Below are 20923 nucleotides of genomic sequence, written 5' to 3' on the forward strand. Positions count from 1 at the left end.
CAAAGATGTTTAATTTTGTTTTTGAGTAACTATTAACTATGCCAGTGTAAGACTTTTATAGCCCGCGTGTCATGTTGAGATGTCAAAATATGTAGAATATCAAGATTAATGTCCTCACAATGTTGTCTTAAAATATGTTAACAAAATTTTAGAAAAAAATATATCATAAAAGGTGAAGAAATATGTTGTAAAAAGAATGTTGTTTATTATTCGAATTATCGGTAAATTTATACATTATGTAATGTGTATAAATTAATGGATATATTTAAATTTACAACACCAGTTATTTAAGAGAATTTTATTATCGTTCAATATTTTCAATACTAATTTATTTTTCAAGTGCGCCACTTGATCTGTGATCGTATCTATATTATTTTTATAAATTTGTTTTATTCAATTGATGCTCTGTTCTAAATTCAACGCGCGGGTGCTATGGTATTTCTTAGATCTAATTTTATGAGAAAAACTAATGATTAACAATTGATTTTCCATAATCTTCAATGTTTAACACGCTAACCAAATCCTCCTGATACTGTTTAAAGCCTTATTGGTGGTCTCTACGACTGTCACCTTTCCAATTCCAAAAATTACCAAACAATGTTCTTTTCCATCTCTCACACACTTCCACTTTTTGTACTTCGCTTGTAACTTCCGTTTCAGTCAAATAATAAAAATAGTAGAAAACGACGTTCGATTCTTTTTCTTTTTTTAAACATTTTATAAAGATAAAACTGTTATGAAACCTGAAGTTTTAGATGGAATAATATTTGAAATCCTATTGTTTCATAATTGGGATCCAAGTCAACTCTATTGTATATAAATTCCAAACAATTTTCAAACCCTTTACAATAGTTATTTTGATGTTTAAGTCACCACTTACAAAAAATACTTGAATGTTTAAGTTGATAAACAACTATTTGATAATTAGGATTAATTCTTCACAGTTTAATAAATGTAAATTATCTATCTTGACAATTTATAAATTTTTAATGAATTTTTAATTATTACCTAATCACAGTATAAGAGTTGATAACCATATTTAACTTGTAAATCCAGTTAATTTGTAAGTCTAATTATTATTAGAGAAATTCTCGATCGATCAATAAATTTTTATTAATGACTATTCGATTTCCAAAAACTACTTTTTAATGTGAGAAAATTGATTGGCAAGTCAACTACTAACCAAACAATCATACTATGCATTTACAATTGATCTTATTTATATTATTTTAATAAAATTAAAGACTTCTTTTAGTATATTCATCTCAGATGTAATAATTATATCTAATAATATTATTTTAACAAAGTTCACATTAAAGCAAATTACTTATCCTTTTCATATCAAACATATATGAATATAGTAAAATAAATAAGGGTTAAACATGTAAAAATTTTAAATTTGAATATAAATATAAAATTCATTTATATCTCTATGTTTTGATACCATTTTAGTTTATAAATTTTAAAAATTGATAAATATAATTTTAATAATTTAATGATATTAGTTTTTTACGAGTTAAATATCTTTACAATGATATTTGAGTTAAAACATATATAAAATATAAATAACTAAAATGTAAGTTAGAAACATTATTTAATATGTAAAAAGAATATTACTCAAATTAATTACGAATTTTAAAGTATGAAAATAAAAGTATATAAAAATTTAAATTATCTATAAATTTTAATTTTAAATTAAAATTTAAGTGTTAAAAATATATAATATAAAGTCATTAGTTAGTTTGTTATACATTTATGAAAAATATTAAACAAATTTTAATGAAGTGAAGTTGACAGCAGCTAATGTGATATTAATTTGGTGTTGACAATTGACTTCATATATTGTAGTTTGATGAAAGCGTGTGAAAATGTATTACCTATGCTGTGTTCGTTGCACCCGAACCAATGCAAATTAATGTTTATTTTTATTTTTTCCTTAAATTTTTATGAAGACGTTTATGTTTATTGTTTCGAGGGAGTGAATCTCTTTTCAAAATATTAGCGTGGAACACGTTGTACTTATTTAGTTTACTCGAAATTTTTAATTACTACCATTTATGTTAGACTTGACTCGAGGGAGAAATAGAATGCGTTTGGTTTTATCTTTTCTTGGATCATTTTTTAAATTTTGAATCGATGATATGATATTTTGGTATAAACAAAATCTCACGTCAAATAAAATATGAGTTTATATATATATAAAATAATTTTATTATTAATAAAAGATTTTCTGAAGTAGTATTAAAAACAAATTAGATTAAGTAAATTTTATTTTAAATTAGTTGATATTCTATTGTTAGTTTTTATTTAACCTAAAATTCTATTTACAATTATTTAAAAATTGTCAAAATTGAATGAAAAATAACTCCAATAAATTAAAGACTATTATTCCTTGTGCGAGTCACTTTTTTTTCTAGACATTAAATTTACTAACTACTAACTTTGTTAGGTTGATTACCATATGTCCATAATGTTATCACTGTAACACTCAAGTGTCGCCATCCAACCATTGTGTTGCTTCTATTTTTCTTTTTTCTCTTAATTTGTCGTGATAGTAATTAAATAACAGCAAAATAATTCCATACGTTAGGGAAAAGAAATTAATGTAAAAAATAGTGCAACCTTTTATGTATAATTTGTTATAAAAAAATAGAAAACTTGTTCATATTGAACACATTATTTTTAGTTGTGCATTCGTATAACACCTTGTGAAGTTTTGTGTAAAAAGTTGAATATAGTACGCATACATTGAATTTTGCAGTGCAACCACTGTCCTTTCGGGAGCATGCACTCCGTACTCAGCAATTCTAAGCGAGGCACAATTCATCCCGTGAAAAAAAAAGTATTAGATTTGAAATATGTTATATATCAAATATATCCGGTTTGGAAATAATAAAATTATGTTTATTATGTTATTTATTTATTTATATTGATATCATATATATATATATATATATATATATATATAGGTTTGCTAACATGTCTACGTATGTTTTTCAGTTGGTACATTTTAGTAATGTGTACCGGATTTTAGTAGACAAAAATACTCTTATATATTATGTTTTTCAGTTGGTACATTTTAGTAATGTGTACCGGATTTTAGTAGACAAAAATACTCTTATATATTATGGATGTACCGGGTTTTAGTAGACAAAAATACCCATATTATGGATGTACCGGGTTTTAGTAGACAAAAATACCCTTATATATCATGGATTTTAAGTTTTAAGGTTAAAGATATTTTAATAATTTTCATTCACAAAACTAAAAAAAAAAACTTCAAACCCTTATTCACCTCCCTCATTCCTCTGAGTCATTTCTCTTTCATTTCTCTCACTCACTCTAACATTCTCTCTGTCATCCTGTGTAGCCCCAACTGAAAAAAATCAGAAACATTGGCAGTTAAACAATCTTACAAAAAAAATATAATGAGTTTTCATTTTATAACTTTTGTCTTGTCTAATTTTATCCAATTTTCACAAGCATAAAAGAATTTGTAATTGACCTAGAAAAAAAATAAAAATTACTTGTTGTTAAACAATTTCTTACAAAAAATTATTTTATAATGAGTTTTCATTTTATAATTTTTGTCTTATATAATTTAATCTAATTTTCACAAGCATAACGACATCAAAGGAATTGGTAATTAGCCTGGAAAAAATCAGAAACACTCGTTGTTAAACAATTTCTTACAAAAAAAAAATGATTTCGTAATGAGTTTTCATTTTATAATTTTTGTCGTATATAATTTTATCTAATTTTCACAAGCATAATGACATCCGAAAGGAATTGGTAATTGGCTTGGAGGATTTTTTTAGAGATGATGATTCAATATATGTAGATGATAAAATTAGAGAGGTTAGTGAAGATGGTGAAATTGAAGAGATTTTGAATGAACCTTTGCCTAAAGGTGAATATGTCAATGACTCAACTCTTTACAAAGGCAAATTGTTTAGCAACAAATGTTTATGATTTTTTCAATTAGGGATACAGTAGGGATGATAGAGAAAAAGTTGGAGCGAGAGATGAGAGAGAAAAGGGTGAGAGGAATGAGGGAGATGAGTAACAATTTGGGGTTTCTTTTTTTTTAGTTTTGAGAATAAAAATGATTAAAATACCCCGGGTTTTGTCTACTAAAACTCGATATACATTGTTAAAATGTACCAACTGAAAAATAGACGTACACACGTTAACAAACCTATATATATATATATATATATATATATATATATATATATATATATATATATATATATATATATATATATATATATATATAACTTTAATTAAAATTAAAGACTTGATATTATATAGAGATTATGATAATAAAAAATAAGTTTTATATAATTTTAATTTATATCGATTATGATTACAGGAATATTGAAAATAAAATATCATTAATATGTTAGATCAATTGTGGGTTTTATCAAATAAAGAGTAAAAGATTTTATTTGATCATTGAACTTATTTGAAAGAGAATTTTTAATGATTAATATCACTTTTAAATTGATAATGGAAAATTCTTTTGAAGAAAAATATAATTTTTCTTAAACTTGATATTATCACGTAATTAACAAGTTATTTATTATACTTTGATAATAAATATCTAACGCTTTGTAATGTTGGTTGAACGATTGTTGGATATGATTAAATTCTCGTAGAATTAGTGGTTAACGAAAAAACAATTCATCAATTATTGACAATGAGTATGAACACTATAAAAATAAAGACATTGATTATAGTATTATGAATGAAAGAAGAAAAAATTTTCTTAAATGATTTATTGTAGGTTAACTTATTAGAATTTGACAATTATACTATATTCTAGAGTTATCTTATAAATGTAAAGATTGAAGGAAATAATATATTAATTTTCCAATGGTTTTAAAGTAAAAAGTATTATATGATATCATGGTTAAGGAGTATTGCTTGATGTCAACCTTGATCAGCAAATTAATAAGTTAATTTAATGAAACGTATGTTACAATACTTGTTAGATGATTAAATATTGTTGAATAAATTAAAGAATCTAATTTTATATATTTTATTTAAGTGAAATATTATTATAGTTTTTGTTAGTACCAAAAGTATAATTAATATAAAATTTAAAATCTGTAAAATTGATTGAGTAAGAAGGAATCAATCAATTTAGTAAGAAAATAGATTTTTAGAAGGAAGTTATTTACATTTTTATTAATTATTTTGTTATTAAATAAATTAATTTTTATTTATTAAAAATTAAAATTGTTTAATTAAAATGGTGATAAAAAGAAATTAACAAATGGTATGTCTCTTAAGATATAAATTATTTTTGTTTTACTCTTAAAATTAAAAATAAAGTGGCTATACATTTTTCGGGCCTATAGTGGGGTGTATAGAAGGGTGTTGCTCCCTCCACCTCACCCTTTTTCTCCTCCACCTCCCCAACTTTCTGCAAATATTTTTTAATTACAAAAAAACCCTTTTTTTTTACCTTTTAACCCTATTTTAATTACTATGAATCCTAAATTTCTACCATTTCCAACTCTCCTTCTCTCTTTCCGCAGCGCACCGCTAACTCTCCCAGTCTCAGTTCGTTCCATTCCACATTCTCACCACACTCTCACCTACCCTACTTCACCTTTAGCTACTCTAAATATTTTACACAGAAAATAAATTAAGACAAGTTACTGTTTTTAGTTACTTAAGGAACGCCAAATTGTGATAAGTAGTTTATGTGGTTAATGTTGATCAGAGGTTTATTCTGCCATGGCAATATTGCACGGTCATGCAGTGGAAAATGCTTGCAATTGTCAGAAGAGGAAAATTTGATTTATGTCGGCCAGTTTTTGGCGGAGCATGGTTTGTTTGGACCGAAGCCACTTGTTTTCGGTTCGTAGACGGTTACAATGGTGAACGAGAAACTGAAACCCGTTTTTCAGTTTCCGGTTTTCAACCCGAAACAGGTTCATCTGGTTTTGTAAGTTCTCTAAGTGTCTCTGTTTACGCATGTGTGACCTTCGTGCCGAATCTATGTTCGATATCATTCTCGTGCGTTTTTGCTCCTCCATGAGGGACACAACCCAGTCGGAATGGTTCGCGGGCGGATTTTGGTCGGCAGGCGTTGTTTTGGGGTCGTCCGAAGCAGAACTGGAGGTGACGAGGTTGGGGCTAGTAGGGTTGAAAGACAAAAATCTGGCCCATCCCACGGCGCGAAATCATAGTCGAACGCGGGGAATGCATTTCCCAACAGAGAATCGAAAGTAAGATCAGAAAGCTTGGTCTGAAACTTGGGAGGGAGAGAGGAAGGAGGGAGAAAGGGAAGAAACGCAGCTTAGGGTGGTCGTATTTAAGGATGCGGTAGGACGAAACCTGCGTAATTGGGTTGGATTAATATAAAAAAATAATAAACTAATAAAAAAACTTAAAATAATCATGAAAACGTTAAACGGATGTAACGATCCGTTAGCGGATGTCAACATCCGTTTAAGGCAAAATGGACGTCGATATCCGTTTTAGCTTAAACGGATGTTGACATCTGTTGATAGATGCTCACATTTGTTTAAGATTTTCATGTTTATTTTAGGGTTTATTATGTATCTGGACGATGAAGTTGCTCTGCATTGCACCTTCACCACCCCCACCGACCTTTGACATTGATGGATCAATTCCTGAAGAAATGAAACGTTCAAGAGAAAGAAGATCACAAAAAAACAATGAGAGGATGAATTGAAAAAGAGGAAGAAGAGTGTGTTTGCCGTCATGCATTCATGTAAAGGATTACAGTGAGTAAAAGTTATAAAATATAAATCTTAAAAATAAAATTTTCCTAAGGATAAAACGGGAATAAAAAGATAAAGGAGGGGTAAAATAGGAATGAAGTGGTGGAGGGAGCAATGGACGGTGGTGTTCGGGCATAGGCCCACTTGTATTTTTTATCCGAAAACAAATAGGTCCAAGAAAAACCAGAAAGACTCTTCCACCCAACAAAAATTAATGTCGTTATTCCTGATCCTCCATTTTGAGAAATGAATTGATTCTCGTGACTCTGTGATTTGATCAGCACACACAGAGACTGAAATTTGGAAGCGGAAAGAGAAGATCATGTCAACTGCTGAAGCTCCTCAATTCCAAGAAGCAGCGCGATGCGTTGTCTGCAATTGTGGTTTCAACACCTTCAGAAGAAGGGTACATCTCTCGTCTTCCTCACCTTTGTTTCCAATTTCGATCAGAACTTCTGTTTTTTAATTCTTTCATGTTACGCCCCCTCTTTGGATGTATCATAAACTTATGAACACTTTGCTGTTTGTTTAGCGATTTTGGGATCATCATAGATGTAAAATAGTCGGTGTTTGAATCGGTTGGGTCGGTTAGTTTTTTTATTTAAGGAATTAGAACGAAGTTTATTATTTAATAATGTAAGATCAAGAATGATAACTTTTTATTAAATGATTTTATATTAAACGTCGTATTGATCATGGTGCGTAGGAGTTGGTTAATCAACATATGCGTCGACCTTTCTTTTGGTTTGGCATGCAGTTGGGTAGAAATGAAGTTTAATTTATATATATTTTTACTGTTTTAGAGATACACTTAATAAGAATTTATCTTATGCTCATGTTGTATCAATGAGTAAGATAATGTGGTGAGAATAGAATAGTGAAAATTTATTGGATGTCTCTGTAAGATATTCCATATTTATGTGTATATAAACTAAGTCCAAATTCTGCTATTTCACGCGAAATTCAGTTCACTGGAAAATTTCCAGTATTGGAAAGTGACTATACTGTATACTTCTGTATAATGTATATATGCAGCATCACTGTCGATCCTGTGGGAGAACATTATGCAGTGAACATTCATCAAATCAAATGGTATGCTATTTTGCCTTTGGTTTTGGATATTAATGCCAGTGTTATCCTTGATGAGCTACATTTAACCATATATTTCTTTGTAGGCTTTACCACAATTTGGCATTTACTCTAATGTCCGAGTATGTGCTGATTGTTTCAACAACTCAGGGTAAATTACTTTCTCATAACTTCATATCATGTGTTTTTTATTGTTTTTCAATAATCATTTGGGTACATGAAATTTTAAAAGCACCATTTGAGTACCTGTAAATTTAATTTATTTTCCACCTTGTTTAGTCGAACTTGTGATCTATTTAAGCATAAATGTAAGACTTAACTATTGAAGGTTTTTTCTAGGCCCCTAAATACACCGGATCTCTTTATTTTGTTTATAAAGGCTCCAATGTTCAAGCAGTTTTGAAATAGTATTTTGTTTTCTTTTCTTTTTTTGTGGATAAAGTATTTCTGTTCTAATCGATATGGCAAAATGTAATTGCAAAAGCTGTGTATGCTTTTTCTTATAAAAGGAAAAATTCTTGAAGATGAGAAGGGGATTACAAAGTGTTAGGATGAGTAGAGTTTCTCGACCGAGGGGCCTAATCTTACAGAAGTTATGTGAACTAATAATATAAATTATTTAGCATGAAAAGATATCTCATGATAAACTTTCAAACTCTATTTCACTCACAATTTCGGATTGGAAGTACACATTCCCCAACCTCTGGGACAGCATAATGCATATCTTAGTTTTCAGCATTATCCTTTTCTTTTTTTTATATATTTTTACTCTAAAGGGCCAATGACAAGGAAAACGTCCTCTTGTCCCTTTTTTAACTTTGTAAACTTTTTACTTCCATTTGTTTATATTTCTCTTTGTATTTGTCAATTTAGCCTTCCTCTACAAGTATTTTATTTTTCCTTTTTTGTAGAAATATCGTTACTTTCTACACAAGACCAGTATTATTTAGAAATTATTTATGCATTACATATTCTCTGTGGCACAGGTCTGGAAAGGATGTGCCACGGGGTTCTTTGGGCGGAGCTAACAGTGTGACGGATACAATTTCTAAATTAGATATTAATGCAAATGCTGATTCAAAATCCACACCAACTGCAGCGAGTAATCTTGTAAAAGAGTGTAAGTGTGGAATGCCACTTTGCATTTGTGAAGCTCCCTCCCCTTCCTCCTCTGATGCACCCTCCCAACAGGTAATAATTTTTAATGTCATATGCATATTTTCGTTTTTGTTTGTGCAATTCGCAGACTCACAATTTTTCTGTCTATCCTCTATGACAGAGGAAACCGAGCCCAGTTATTGCAGCTCCATCAAATCCTAAACCTAAGAAAACAGAAACTGCTCCGAAAAATAGAAGCTCCAGTTCAACTAGCAAATTTAGGTCAGGACTGATTAATTCATATATGTTTTTGCTGAAGTGAAATTGAATTTCCAGTTGACCTGAAATTATATTTGGTGTGAGAGAAATAGAGAGAGAAAAAAGAGAGCATGGGATGAATTCTGCATGTTTAGGCCACAAGAACACTATTGATTTGTAATAGAGAAAACATAATTACAAAATATTCAATTACCCTATTTTAAGATAATATGAATATCAAATTAATCTAATTAATCCTAATAACCGTTGTTACTATATTTACTAGATTCTAACACCCTCCTCTAGCTTGAGTACATTGGTCATGCACACCGAGCTTGTTTCATATGTAGCTAATCCAAAGATCCCTTTGGTGACTTAGTGAATATATTTGCTAGTTGATCATAGGAGTTGGCAAATCTAATAGTTATATCCCTGGACATGATTTTCTCTGATGAAGTGATGATCAACTTCGTTATGCTTCATCCTTTCATGGAGTACTAGATTGAGGCAATATGAATGTTGACTTGGTTATCATATAAGTAACCATTGTTAGAGCATTGCAGCAGAATGGTTAGCGTGAACAACAAATCAAGAGGGATGAATTGGTTTCTTATCGTAAATCGTGCCTTTAATAATTTTTTCTTATAATTCAATTTCCTTAGCGATAAATTAAAACAATTATAAAGAGTGTAAGAAAGAGAGAAAATTGCACAAAGAATTTTATACTGGTTCAAATCACAAGGATCCTATGTCCAATTGTTAATCCAAATGAAGATTAACATTCCATTACCACAAAACTAACAAATTGTTACAATCACAAAGAAAAAAACAAGTTTAAGGTTTAGAACACCTCTCTTGTTACCACAAAAGATGAAACTCACTTCCCTGGAAGGCCACAAGATATGAAACTCACTTCCCCGGAAGGTCACAAGGGATGAACACCTCCTCCGAATGTTTCATGAAGGATGACCACCTCCTTTGAATCTTCACAAAGGATGACAGGCTTCACTCAGCAACAACAACAACACTCAATCACAAACCCAGTGAAAGTTCTTGCTTTATGCCAACACCAAGTTCTCAAAGCCACAACACAAAGGTTACACAAATCCTAGAATACACATATCACAACACACAAGCAATAAGATAAGATTTTGTATATTAGAATGAACGTCTTAAATCAATATAAAAAGATTTCAATCAAGGATACCTCCAAAAATCCATTGTCAGCTATAATCGATTATCATAAGCTGGTAATCGATTATTCCAGAGACAAAAAATGAGTTTTTAGAAACTTTTAAAAACCTTTGTGATAATCGATTATCTTTAGTGCTAATCGATTATTGCAGAGTTTTTCTGACTCCAAAACGAATTTTAAAGCATATAATACATGGAATCAAGGATAAATGACACCCTATATATAAAACTACTAAATTACAAAAGCTTTAACACAAACAAGTCTTCATGAAGGTCTTCTTAAGACTTGACTTTGAGACATCATCAAAACTTCTAAGCTTCAAGATTTTGCTAACAATCATTGTGTAACTTTCCTAAACTTTAGTTCCTAAAGCAATTGTTTGAGCCATGTGATCATGATTGGCTATAGTCATAGCTCATACTCGCCTCCACATTGGACATGCTTACAACATTGTGCTTCTTGCTTTTTCAATAGACAATGACCTCTTTGACAAATGTACAAAACCTAGAAATAGACCTTCTATCAATGGGGGAGCCTTCCTAGTTTGTATCAATGGGGGAGCCTTCCTAGTTTGTATCAATATACCTGACAAGTCAAGTGTGTCCTCTGTCTTTGAACAAAATATTCTTTCCTAGAGCTCCTATAATTTTTTTATCAATGTGAGTAACTGTGTTCCAATGTTCCTTATGTGGAGAACTGAGGAATTGACTTACTACACTTGCAAATGAGATATCTGGAAGAGTTGGTCATTATTACGTTTGATCAACCTTGATTACATATGCCTATTGACAACCAATCATTGACTTACTTGGTGGTAGAGGAACATGGTTTGATGTCCCATTGCTCTCTGCAATGCACACATCTCGTTTATTATAGCTTATTTTTGTCTTGGATGGACAAAGACTTCAGTTGTATTCTTAGGAGTAGTAGCAGAGGACAAGGAAGACAAAAAATAGTAGAAAGTAGAAATGTGATGATAACTCAAAAAAGGATAAGATGGAGTAGGACTATAAGTAGAATGTATACTTTTTCGTAGAGCAATGGAAATTTTTGACTTAGGAGGCAGGATTGGAGGATGAGGTGACTGAGTTGTCTCCGAAGGTAAGTTTGTGGTGTTGTTAGTGCTAGTTGGCAGCCATATAGGATGGGTATGAAATTGGGGAGATGGGCCTGGAAAAGTGGAGAGTCCTTTGGAGGACAAAAGGGTACCAAGATAGGTGTAATTGTTGAAGGAGAAGTCTTGGATGAAATACAAAGGAGATAGGTATGGTTCAAGCCCCAAAAAAGTAACTATTTCAAAGTTGACATCAACAAAGATGAAATACATGAAAAGAGTATGGGAATAAGACTTGTACCCTTTTTGAGATTGAGGACACCTACACTTCTGAGACACCAAAGAGAGTCTGTAAATCCTAGAATAAAAAGCATGAGCAAAAACATTAGAACCAAAGACCCGGTAAAGGATTGAGAGTGGTACAAATATAGAACTTGTTGAGGGATTTTACCTTTTAGAATGGAGGAAGACACGGAATTGATAAGATATCACAGAAAGTATGTGTTACTCAAAAACTGATGAAGGACATGAAAGTGGAGAAGAGTTATGTTTGTATAAAAAAATATGTCAATTTTTCGTTCAACAATTCCATTATGATGGAGTATGAGGAAAAGATGTTTGGTGTAATACACCAAGCGCCATAATAAGGCGTGAAATTGAGTAACCAGATACTCATATGCACTATTACTTTGTAAAGTGCAAATATGGATACTAGATTGTTGATTTCATTAAAAAACGATTGAAAAATAGAAATAAATAAATATGAACAATCTTTCATCAAATATAACTACGTAAAATAGTTACACTTATTTATATAAGTAACAAAGTATCTTGACCCTAATGTATAGGAAATACAACTCCATATATCTGAATGAACTAGAACACAAGGGGATGAAGCCCAACTAATAGTGCGGCTAAAAAAAGAACTCTGGATATGCTTGCACAATTAACATTACTTAGAAAAATCTAACTTAGAAAGACTGGGGATTGAGTGTTTCAACTTATTAAAACTTGGATGTCTTAACTAAGCATGAACCAGCAGGGATGTTGTGGCTTATCCAAGAAGATAAGGTCTATTGAGCAAATATAGGCCATGAGACTCACATATAATGTCAGTTGTTCACCCACATTCTTTGCTCTTGCAAGAAAATCTTTAGTAAAAGAAATGACAGAATAAAGAGATTGTGTTAGTTGATTGAAGGACAATAATTAGAGGAAGTCCTGGGGATATAAAGGACATTATTAATAGAAAGACAAGGAAAATGATAGACAATGCAAACACTTTGGGACTGTGTTTGAGAACCATTTACCACGGTGACAAAAGGTTATTAACCAAAGGTAGAAAGACAAGAAAAAAATGAATTTATTATTGGTGATATGATCGGTGGCCTAGAATCAAGGACCCAAAAGCCCAAAGAGTGTGAGTGCAACAGTAGCAATGAAGCCACCCTAACGATCTTCATAACATTTCAGGAAGTCATCATAGGAAGGTGATGATACTAGTTCAAAGGCAACAAAGAAGTGGAAGCTAAAGAAGGAGGGCTAGAACTCTAAACAACCCAGGAAGTGAAAGGAGATTGACCATACAGTGTCCAATGCTTATCAATTATGTGCCAACCTTTGACAATGTTCCCATCAAGGACGTCCTTTATTGTGTTGTAAGGGTATATTGTTGCCAGTGACTAAATCAGAAGAGTCAAGTGAAAAAGGAAGGGGCTAAGACTCAGAGGAGGCTTTAGTAGCAACATGAAAGAGAGTCGCCAATACTGCCCATTATAGCTTATATGGGGCTACCAAGATTTGAGCTCAAGCATTATAATACTTTGTGGGTAAACCATATAAGGCCAAAGGCAGGAATAACTTTTGATGATTTTGAAGCTCTGCTACAAGAGTAACAACAAAGACCTTACCTAAATAAATCGAATCAGAATCCTTAATCTGACAACCACATGGATGGTCATGAGAACTTCACAAATCTAATAGTCCTTGAGAAGTGTTTGTAAAAGGTTGTTTGGCACGTGTTTGAATTGCTTTGCAGGTTTGTGAGTGTGAAATACATGTGAGGACATGGGTGAATGGTGGCTTGGATGGTACAACACAACTAAGTTCAACCTTCTTCCATACATGATCTACTATGGAAAAATTGTCTTTCTTTTTAGTGAGATGTGTCTCACTTACAATAAGCCAAAGTTCAACCTGAGAAGTGCATAAGGAGTAGTTCTTACCATCCAATAGCTTGGATGAGAAGTGCATTGAAATGGCTGGTAAAAAACCGAGTGTTAAACTTCATAGTGCCAGAGGTTGACATTGGTCTGCAATAAGAGAGAAACTGGCAAATAATGGCCAAAACAGGACAAAACAGTGGCAAGGAGATGTCCAAACACCAAACCAATACCATATGTAGATGGTGGAAAGATAGGCAAACAAATCCCAGTTGATGGTGTTAGGAATAGACACTTGATGTGTTGTCAAATTTGTTGGATTTGGCAGCATGTGGGAGAAGAAACACACATGGATAGAGGCGGTGTGTCTGGGTGCATGCAACCTCCTATGGCTATCAAATTGATGGGAATAGACTGCTCTTAAGGAGACAGTGTCAATGGTTTGCTGCTTGTCAGAAAAGACTAGTGGTGGTGGCAAGAATAGAATGGCAAAACATTGATGGAAAAAAAAAAGAGATTCTGATGAACGGTAGGTTTATCAGGACATCTTGGAATCATCATCCTCTGGTTAGGCTTTGGATTTCATGTTGATAAAATGAGAAACAAGACAGCTTATGATGAATTTTCTGTGTCTAGACCATAATGGAGCTATTGAATTATAGGGGAAAAAAAATTCAATTACCCTATTTTATACTATTAATTAACATAAATATAGAATCAATCTAATTCATCTTAATATCCACCATTACTATATTTACAAGATTCTAACAGTATTCTCGTATATTAAGCATTCCTTGGCTGAGATGATAACCTTACCTGTCATCTGAAACTCAAGCTGAAAAAGCAAGCAATTTCTGGAAAATTAAGGAGTGGATTTACGTTGGAATATTCTGGACAGGAATTATAATCCAGCCATAGACACCATAATGGCTGTTTGCTATTTATTCTTGTTTTCCTTGTGAATATGAGAGAATGAATTGATGAAGTACATTCATCTGGAAAATTTGGCTTTTTTGGTATCCTGACATTTCTTTGAGATACCATACATTTACGAAACAATCACGAGTCTCGTTATACCTAAGTTAAGCTCATAAGCTGTTCACCTCGAATTCATGAGTTCTCATGTGTGTCACGTATTCGTATCCAATTATTTAAGATGTTTTACTTATACTTGTCAACTCAATCTATGAATCCCTAATTGTTTGATGATATTGATATTTATAATTTTTTTACTTTGACAATGCATAAGAAATAAAATCTTAATTTGGATTCGCACAATTGTATTGTAGTTATATATTTATTATGTTTTAGGAACTTCAGTACATTTTTAAATATGTATCGGTCATGTATTGCATTTTGTTGTTTTCAAAATAAACATATTGTCTAGTCGCATTTTGTTATTTTCAAAATAAACATATTGTCGTGTTGGATAAGCATCATATCCATGCATCATAGTTCATGAATTAATTTTTCATTTGAATGTTTTATTATTGTGTCATCATTTGATAGTTTATGATGCAAATTTACAGTGCTATGAATGGCACCTCAGACAGACCTCAAAGTGATTATGGAGTTAGTGGAGAGGTAAATGTTTTTCTGTTTAAATGTAAACAATTACTTCTCTGTATTGTGCTAAACGATATTGGGAGATTAAAATCATATCTTGAATTAACTGTGACGCTTTCAGGGTTTAAGAGAGGCAATAAAAAATGGTGATATTGGTGCTGTCAAGAAACTTCTTAACGAGGTTTGTCACTTTCTAAATAGACACTTACCTTTATAGGTTATATTTTTGGAAGTAGTATTCATGGATTCTGAAATGCGCAGGGTGTGGATGCAAATTACAAGGACAAGCAAGGACTGTCTTTATTACATTTGGTACCTTTCTCTCTCTTTTGCCAATGTTTGCTCATGATTGTGCACATGCATGAGCATAGTTCTATTTTCTTGATCATACGGTGTTCACCAATTTTAATATTCTCTGTAGGCTGCAGTCTTCAATCAAACTGATATAGTTTTCACTCTCATGGATTCGGGGGCAAGCCTTGAGTACAAAAATGCACAAGGCAATTGATCTTTTTCCTTTGTAGAATTCAGCCATTTATTATATTGTTTTTGCTGTTGTTCTTTGTAAGAAATGTCTTAAAAATATAAAATATGCAGCAAAATTGCTGTATGAAAATCCTAACCAACTGTTTCTTGTTCAGGAGAAACACCTTTAGATTGTGCACCAGCTACACTGCAATACAAAATGCGTAAAAAGATAGAAGAAGGTGGCGCAAGGGACTAAAGCATTCGAACAATTTATTACTTTTATTAGTTGTCTTTTATGCAGTGCTCCCCAAAGAGAGCTTCAAATATTACCACCGTCTAAAAGTTCTCTTTTGCCAGAACAAAAAGAAATCTGCTTATGGATAACTTTGACAGAGATGGAGTTCAATTCATCTTTGTGAATAGGCAATCTAAGTATGCCTACCTATATAAGACACTTTATCAGTGACGCAAATCAGGCAGTTCCCAGTTTGTAAATTTCTTTGGTTAATGACATCAGAGCATTCTTTAAGCGCTTTCTTACTTTCATCAACCGCATGCAGTCATAAATGGGGAACTCTAAAATTTGAAAGGTTTCTAGGTATGATGTGGTATGAAAATCCCATTTCGTGCCCATGTAATTTCCTCTCTCTTCTGTTGCAAGCAATGAGTCATAGTTGACTGTTTTGTGGCGTATACAAGGCACTTTCGCTCCTCCACTAAGAACACCCTTTCCCGTTTGTCATGTTCATCGTACTTCTTAATCAAATGGGGGTAATGAACTGTGCATGGGTTGGATCTGAGTAGGATGTTAGGAATCTACACATGCAATGGGACCACTATGACGTTTCATGATCATGTGAAAAAGCAACCTGACTATTGTTCCCTTTATCTTTCACCTAACAAATCCCATTATTTTAACAACTGAATCCAATTATGCCCGAAATTGATGGCAGCGAAAAGTGTATTAAGCAATTGTTTTTCTGAAGTTAACATGGTCAATCAAAATTAAACTATATATATACTTCACTCAATTTTCAAGAACCTTTCAACTTGAAAGCGCGTTGATTTGCTACATTAAAATAAGTATTTGAAACTGTGCTTTTTTTTTCTCCCATTACCCCGTCACACCCTGTTTTCACGCGTATGTAAGTGTATAGAATTAAGATAATAATTTTTATAAAAATTCTTACCAATTTATTATAAAAGAGATTTATAATTAGATTGCGATGTAAATTTCTTTACACCCTGGTAGAAAAACCCATGTTATTTTATAAGTGAGTTGATTGTAATTCTCTGAGATGCCATGCAGAAGTGTTATATCTAAAATAGAGAGACAAAAAGACATCAAAACTAATTTATAGAGAATCTGAAAATCCATTTTTATGCCAGATGTCGCAACTGTATTAGCTGTGAATAACCATCTCATTCTTTGATTACTAAAAAAGCATGGGCTTAATCGATCCTCACACTGGCTCCTGATGACACGAGGGAGAGTCTTAAAGACTCGTCGGTGACCCTTTATTCCTAATCACAACAGGGACGGTGGATAAACTTTAACTAAACAATAAAAAAAAAATAATTAGAAAAAAAACATGGGAAGAAAGAACGTAGAAGCGAGTGAAAGTAAAAGGAAAGCCAAAGAGAAAGCAGAAAAAAAAAAGGCATAGTAGTAGCCTCCACTACACCACCACTCCCTTCTCGGCTTTATAAAAAAGCCATAGAACCCATTACAACTTCCCCCTTTTCCCTTTCTTCTCTCTCCCACATACACTTTCTTCCACCATAGCTGCTTCCAATGGGATTCTACATCGAAGACCCTCTCTCCGGCTTCACAATAGGCCAGGCCATATACGAGGCTGCTCTCATCATTGCAGTTCTCAGATGCCTCTTCTGCTTCCTCTTCAGACTCATCAACGACACAACCACAACGTCTGAAGACACCCCACCTGAATCCTGTCCTCAGACCACAAGGGAGAGGGACACCACCCTTTTGCTCACCACCTTCGGAGACATTAAGGAGAGGCTGCCACAGACCGAGGACACGTGTGCGGTTTGCCTCAGCCAGCTGGAGATGGAGGACGAGGTTCGGGAGCTCATGAACTGTTACCACGTGTTCCACAGAGAGTGCATAGACAGATGGCTGGAGCACGAGCACGAGAATCACAACCCCACGTGTCCACTCTGCAGAGCCCCTTTGCTGAGTTCTTGCTGCCACCACTACTCTGCCGCTTGTCAGCCTCCTCCTCAGCCTAGTTGGGCTGTTGAGAGACTTCTCTATCTCTTCGGCGATGATTTGCTACCTTGCTAGTTACTTAGTTGTTTTGGTTTTTGTTTCTAGATTCTGCACAAAAATAGCTTAGCCAAATATTCATTATTTGTTATCTTCATCTTACCTCAAATCATCCTCTGTACTCTATCCTCGTGTAAATGTTGCTGCAACAAAATAACTAGGACACCCACTGCCTTCAGGTTTCTGTGTGTATATATTCATATATTTTTTTCACATTTCGCTAATATTTCTTTCCCTCCTCGATTCTTTAATTCTTATTGTTGTCTGATTATTGTAAAAGGAACAGTGGTTTCTTGTTTTGTTATCGTAGGTTTAATTCGATCTCGATTTAAGCTGTGCCAGAGTGGAAATTTTTGTCATTCAAATCGGGTTGAATTGGGTAATTCAATTGGTTTATCTGTTTAGTGACCGGTTCACGTCGATGGTTAGATAAAGCAGTTGGAATTCGAACTAAATGATGGTTGAACTAGTTTGAGGCATGGAACTTGTTAAATAAATCAGCTTCCAGTGTAAGTCTCAAAAAGTGAAAATGAAAATTGAACGCAAGAAGGGAAATCTTCTGTGTGCGCTTTATGGGAGTTTTTAAAAATCATAACTTTCTGCTTTTCATGTTTCTTCCATTAGAATTTGTTGATGCGAAGGTGAAGTGTAGAAGCAGCTCGTATATCAGAAGCTTATGTAGATTAGATAAATGATTACAGGGTTATGAAAATGCCCATTTGCTCTGCAAGAACAAATCACTCTCAGACTTCTTCATTTTCTCATCCTTTTAGGTTAAATATTTTCTTAAAATTTAATCTGAAATTAGAACTATCTTTATTTTAAATTTCGATAGAGTTTGATATTCATTGCTTTTTTTTTTTAATTTAGAAATTAAAATATATCACAGTTAAACAAACTTTAATTTCAATAGGATTAAAAATATATTTAATTATTATTTTTATGTGTGAGTTTAGTAAAATTTAAAAACTTGAAACTCCTTCAGTTTTTTAAATAATTAAAGAATAATAGAATTTTGACACTTACATTTTTTTTACGGTTATTTAATATTATTTTTTATCATTTTCAATTTTTTTTTACGAGTACAAAAGTTTATGAATATTTTACTCGTATATTATGTGGGTTAAATAAATGTTATTAATGTCAAAATATTATTATTATAAGGGAGAATAAATTCATTACTTCATTTATTGACCAGGTATAGAATAATGGATATTAGTGACAGAAGAAAAGAACAAGTCAGTGAAAAATTCATAGGGATGTCATATTCTAATTTCTAATTACAAGTAAGCATAGACAAAGGAAATGGTACAAGATATGAAATTACTAGTGTTAAATTAATCACGATCTTTGGTTATATCATGGTGACATTTTGCTTTCTTAGTTGAAAATGTCAGTGGCTGGTGACATTTAAAAACACGAAACTTCAACCTCAATGGAGATTAACAAATGTTGTTTTTCCCCTCTTTTGGGAGCAAACAAAATGATGACGAAGATTACATTAAGTTGGGATAATAACAAAAGCAAAACGATCAGAGAAGCACTTAATCATATTTAATCTATGGCTTCAAAAGTCATTCCATCAAAAACAGGTTGAGTAAACAACTTATTCAAAACCGTCTTATGACGTGTTAACACAATATTTTTTAAAACAAAACTTTATAATTTGACTAAACATTCAAATGTTAAGACCATACACAAATAATTATTTATAGCAGTAATACAAGTTTAAATTGCAAATAACTTTTCTTAATTGCTGTAGTTGAACTTGCTTCTAAACCTCATAAACATCTATAAAAACAAATTACTCTTTTAAACAACATTTTAGTTACTCACTCATATTGGGTCTATCGAGGAGAAGGTTTGTTTTACTTTCTCATTTATATCCAATGTGGAATTTGGACTCACACTTGGATTCCCAACAATTTACCAACTGGTAAGATATTGTCCGCTTTGGAGCCAAACCCTCACGGATTTGCTTTTAATACCACTCCAAAAAGTCTCTTACTAATGAAGGTATCTTATGTGTATATAAACACATGTTCATTTCTTATTTTATCAAAATTAATATTAAGAATAATTTCATTAATCCTAAGTTAAATCATCACTCTTTGGATCATAGTTAGGTTAGTACTAATGAAAAACTTATTTCATAATCTATAAATACATGTTTGTTATTCATTTAGTTGGTTATATTAATATTGCACATTTATTGCTAGTACTATGAGACAAACACTGACTTTAACATCAACAAATAGCACTTCATTTTCATCTAACGATAGCAAAAACAGATTGAAGATAAAACTTTGACCTGAACTTGAAGATTGATTTTTTTTTTATAAAGAGACTTAAATTTAATCCCTTAAATCGAGTTATTAACTATATTATTATGTGAAAAAAATAATCTAGTTACTTTATGTTTATTTCAAATTAAGCCATGGTGCCTTAAATAAATATTAGCGTGGGGCCAGTTTAGCCACGCTTTAATACATATCTTACATCAATAATTGAATGATAATTTATCCCAATTATCACAGAGCCTTCAACTTTTTGTCTCAGCTTAAGATACCTAAACGCGATTTTATATTCCCTTAGTACGTTATCTTCAACTTCTCACTCAATATTTATACAAATATATGTCTGTATCTGCATGTAGTGATTTTGTATCATCTATAAACAATGCAAACAACTATCTTTATTACATTAACATATTCTGCATACAACTATGGATAATGCATTCGCTTACGTTTACGTTTATTATATAATAACAAAATTAATTATCACGATATATAACAGAAAAAGTTACTACAATTTTATTATATTAATAATATAATTGTATAAAAGTTAGGTGCACCAAAAATGTTTATTGAAAGGACATCATATTTATAATAATAATACATATTACGAAATAAATATTTGGAATTTACATCAATTAATGACTTAGGGGTGTTTTATTGCTTCTTTCGTAATTTAAATAATTAA

The 20923-nt window shown here is 32.0% G+C and overlaps 2 protein-coding genes across 2 annotated transcripts; both read left to right on the forward strand.

Annotated features, from left to right (window-relative positions):
• Positions 1–6941: 6941 nt before the first annotated feature.
• Positions 6942–16180, forward strand: LOC108322620 (vacuolar protein sorting-associated protein 27). Its single transcript, XM_017554770.2, has 10 exons — positions 6942–7167; positions 7797–7853; positions 7937–8001; positions 8837–9041; positions 9130–9230; positions 15147–15201; positions 15305–15364; positions 15445–15495; positions 15605–15683; positions 15825–16180. Exons 1-10 carry the CDS (start codon positions 7084–7086, stop codon positions 15905–15907), a joined length of 840 nt encoding a protein of 279 aa, XP_017410259.1. The 5' UTR covers positions 6942–7083; the 3' UTR covers positions 15908–16180.
• A 960-nt stretch (positions 16181–17140) lies between these two features.
• On the forward strand, positions 17141–18154 carry LOC108336016 (brassinosteroid-responsive RING protein 1). The gene has a single exon (XM_017572295.2). It carries the CDS (start codon positions 17447–17449, stop codon positions 17957–17959), a length of 513 nt encoding a protein of 170 aa, XP_017427784.1. The 5' UTR covers positions 17141–17446; the 3' UTR covers positions 17960–18154.
• Positions 18155–20923: the final 2769 nt, after the last annotated feature.

Source organism: Vigna angularis, chromosome 1, assembly GCF_016808095.1.
Source record: "Vigna angularis cultivar LongXiaoDou No.4 chromosome 1, ASM1680809v1, whole genome shotgun sequence".
Lineage (NCBI taxonomy): Eukaryota > Viridiplantae > Streptophyta > Magnoliopsida > Fabales > Fabaceae > Vigna > Vigna angularis.

What these genes read in the sequence shown, in the direction of transcription:
- LOC108322620 (XM_017554770.2), top strand. Translation starts at nt 7,084, where the DNA reads ATGTCAACTGCTGAAGCTCCTCAATTCCAAGAAGCAGCGCGATGCGTT. An exon ending in AGTTCAACTAGCAAATTTAG is followed by an intron (nt 9,231 to 15,146) that starts GTCAGGACTGAT and finishes GCAAATTTACAG; the next exon opens with TGCTATGAATGGCACCTCAG. An exon ending in GACTGTCTTTATTACATTTG is followed by an intron (nt 15,496 to 15,604) that starts GTACCTTTCTCT and finishes TATTCTCTGTAG; the next exon opens with GCTGCAGTCTTCAATCAAAC.
- LOC108336016 (XM_017572295.2), top strand. Translation starts at nt 17,447, where the DNA reads ATGGGATTCTACATCGAAGACCCTCTCTCCGGCTTCACAATAGGCCAG.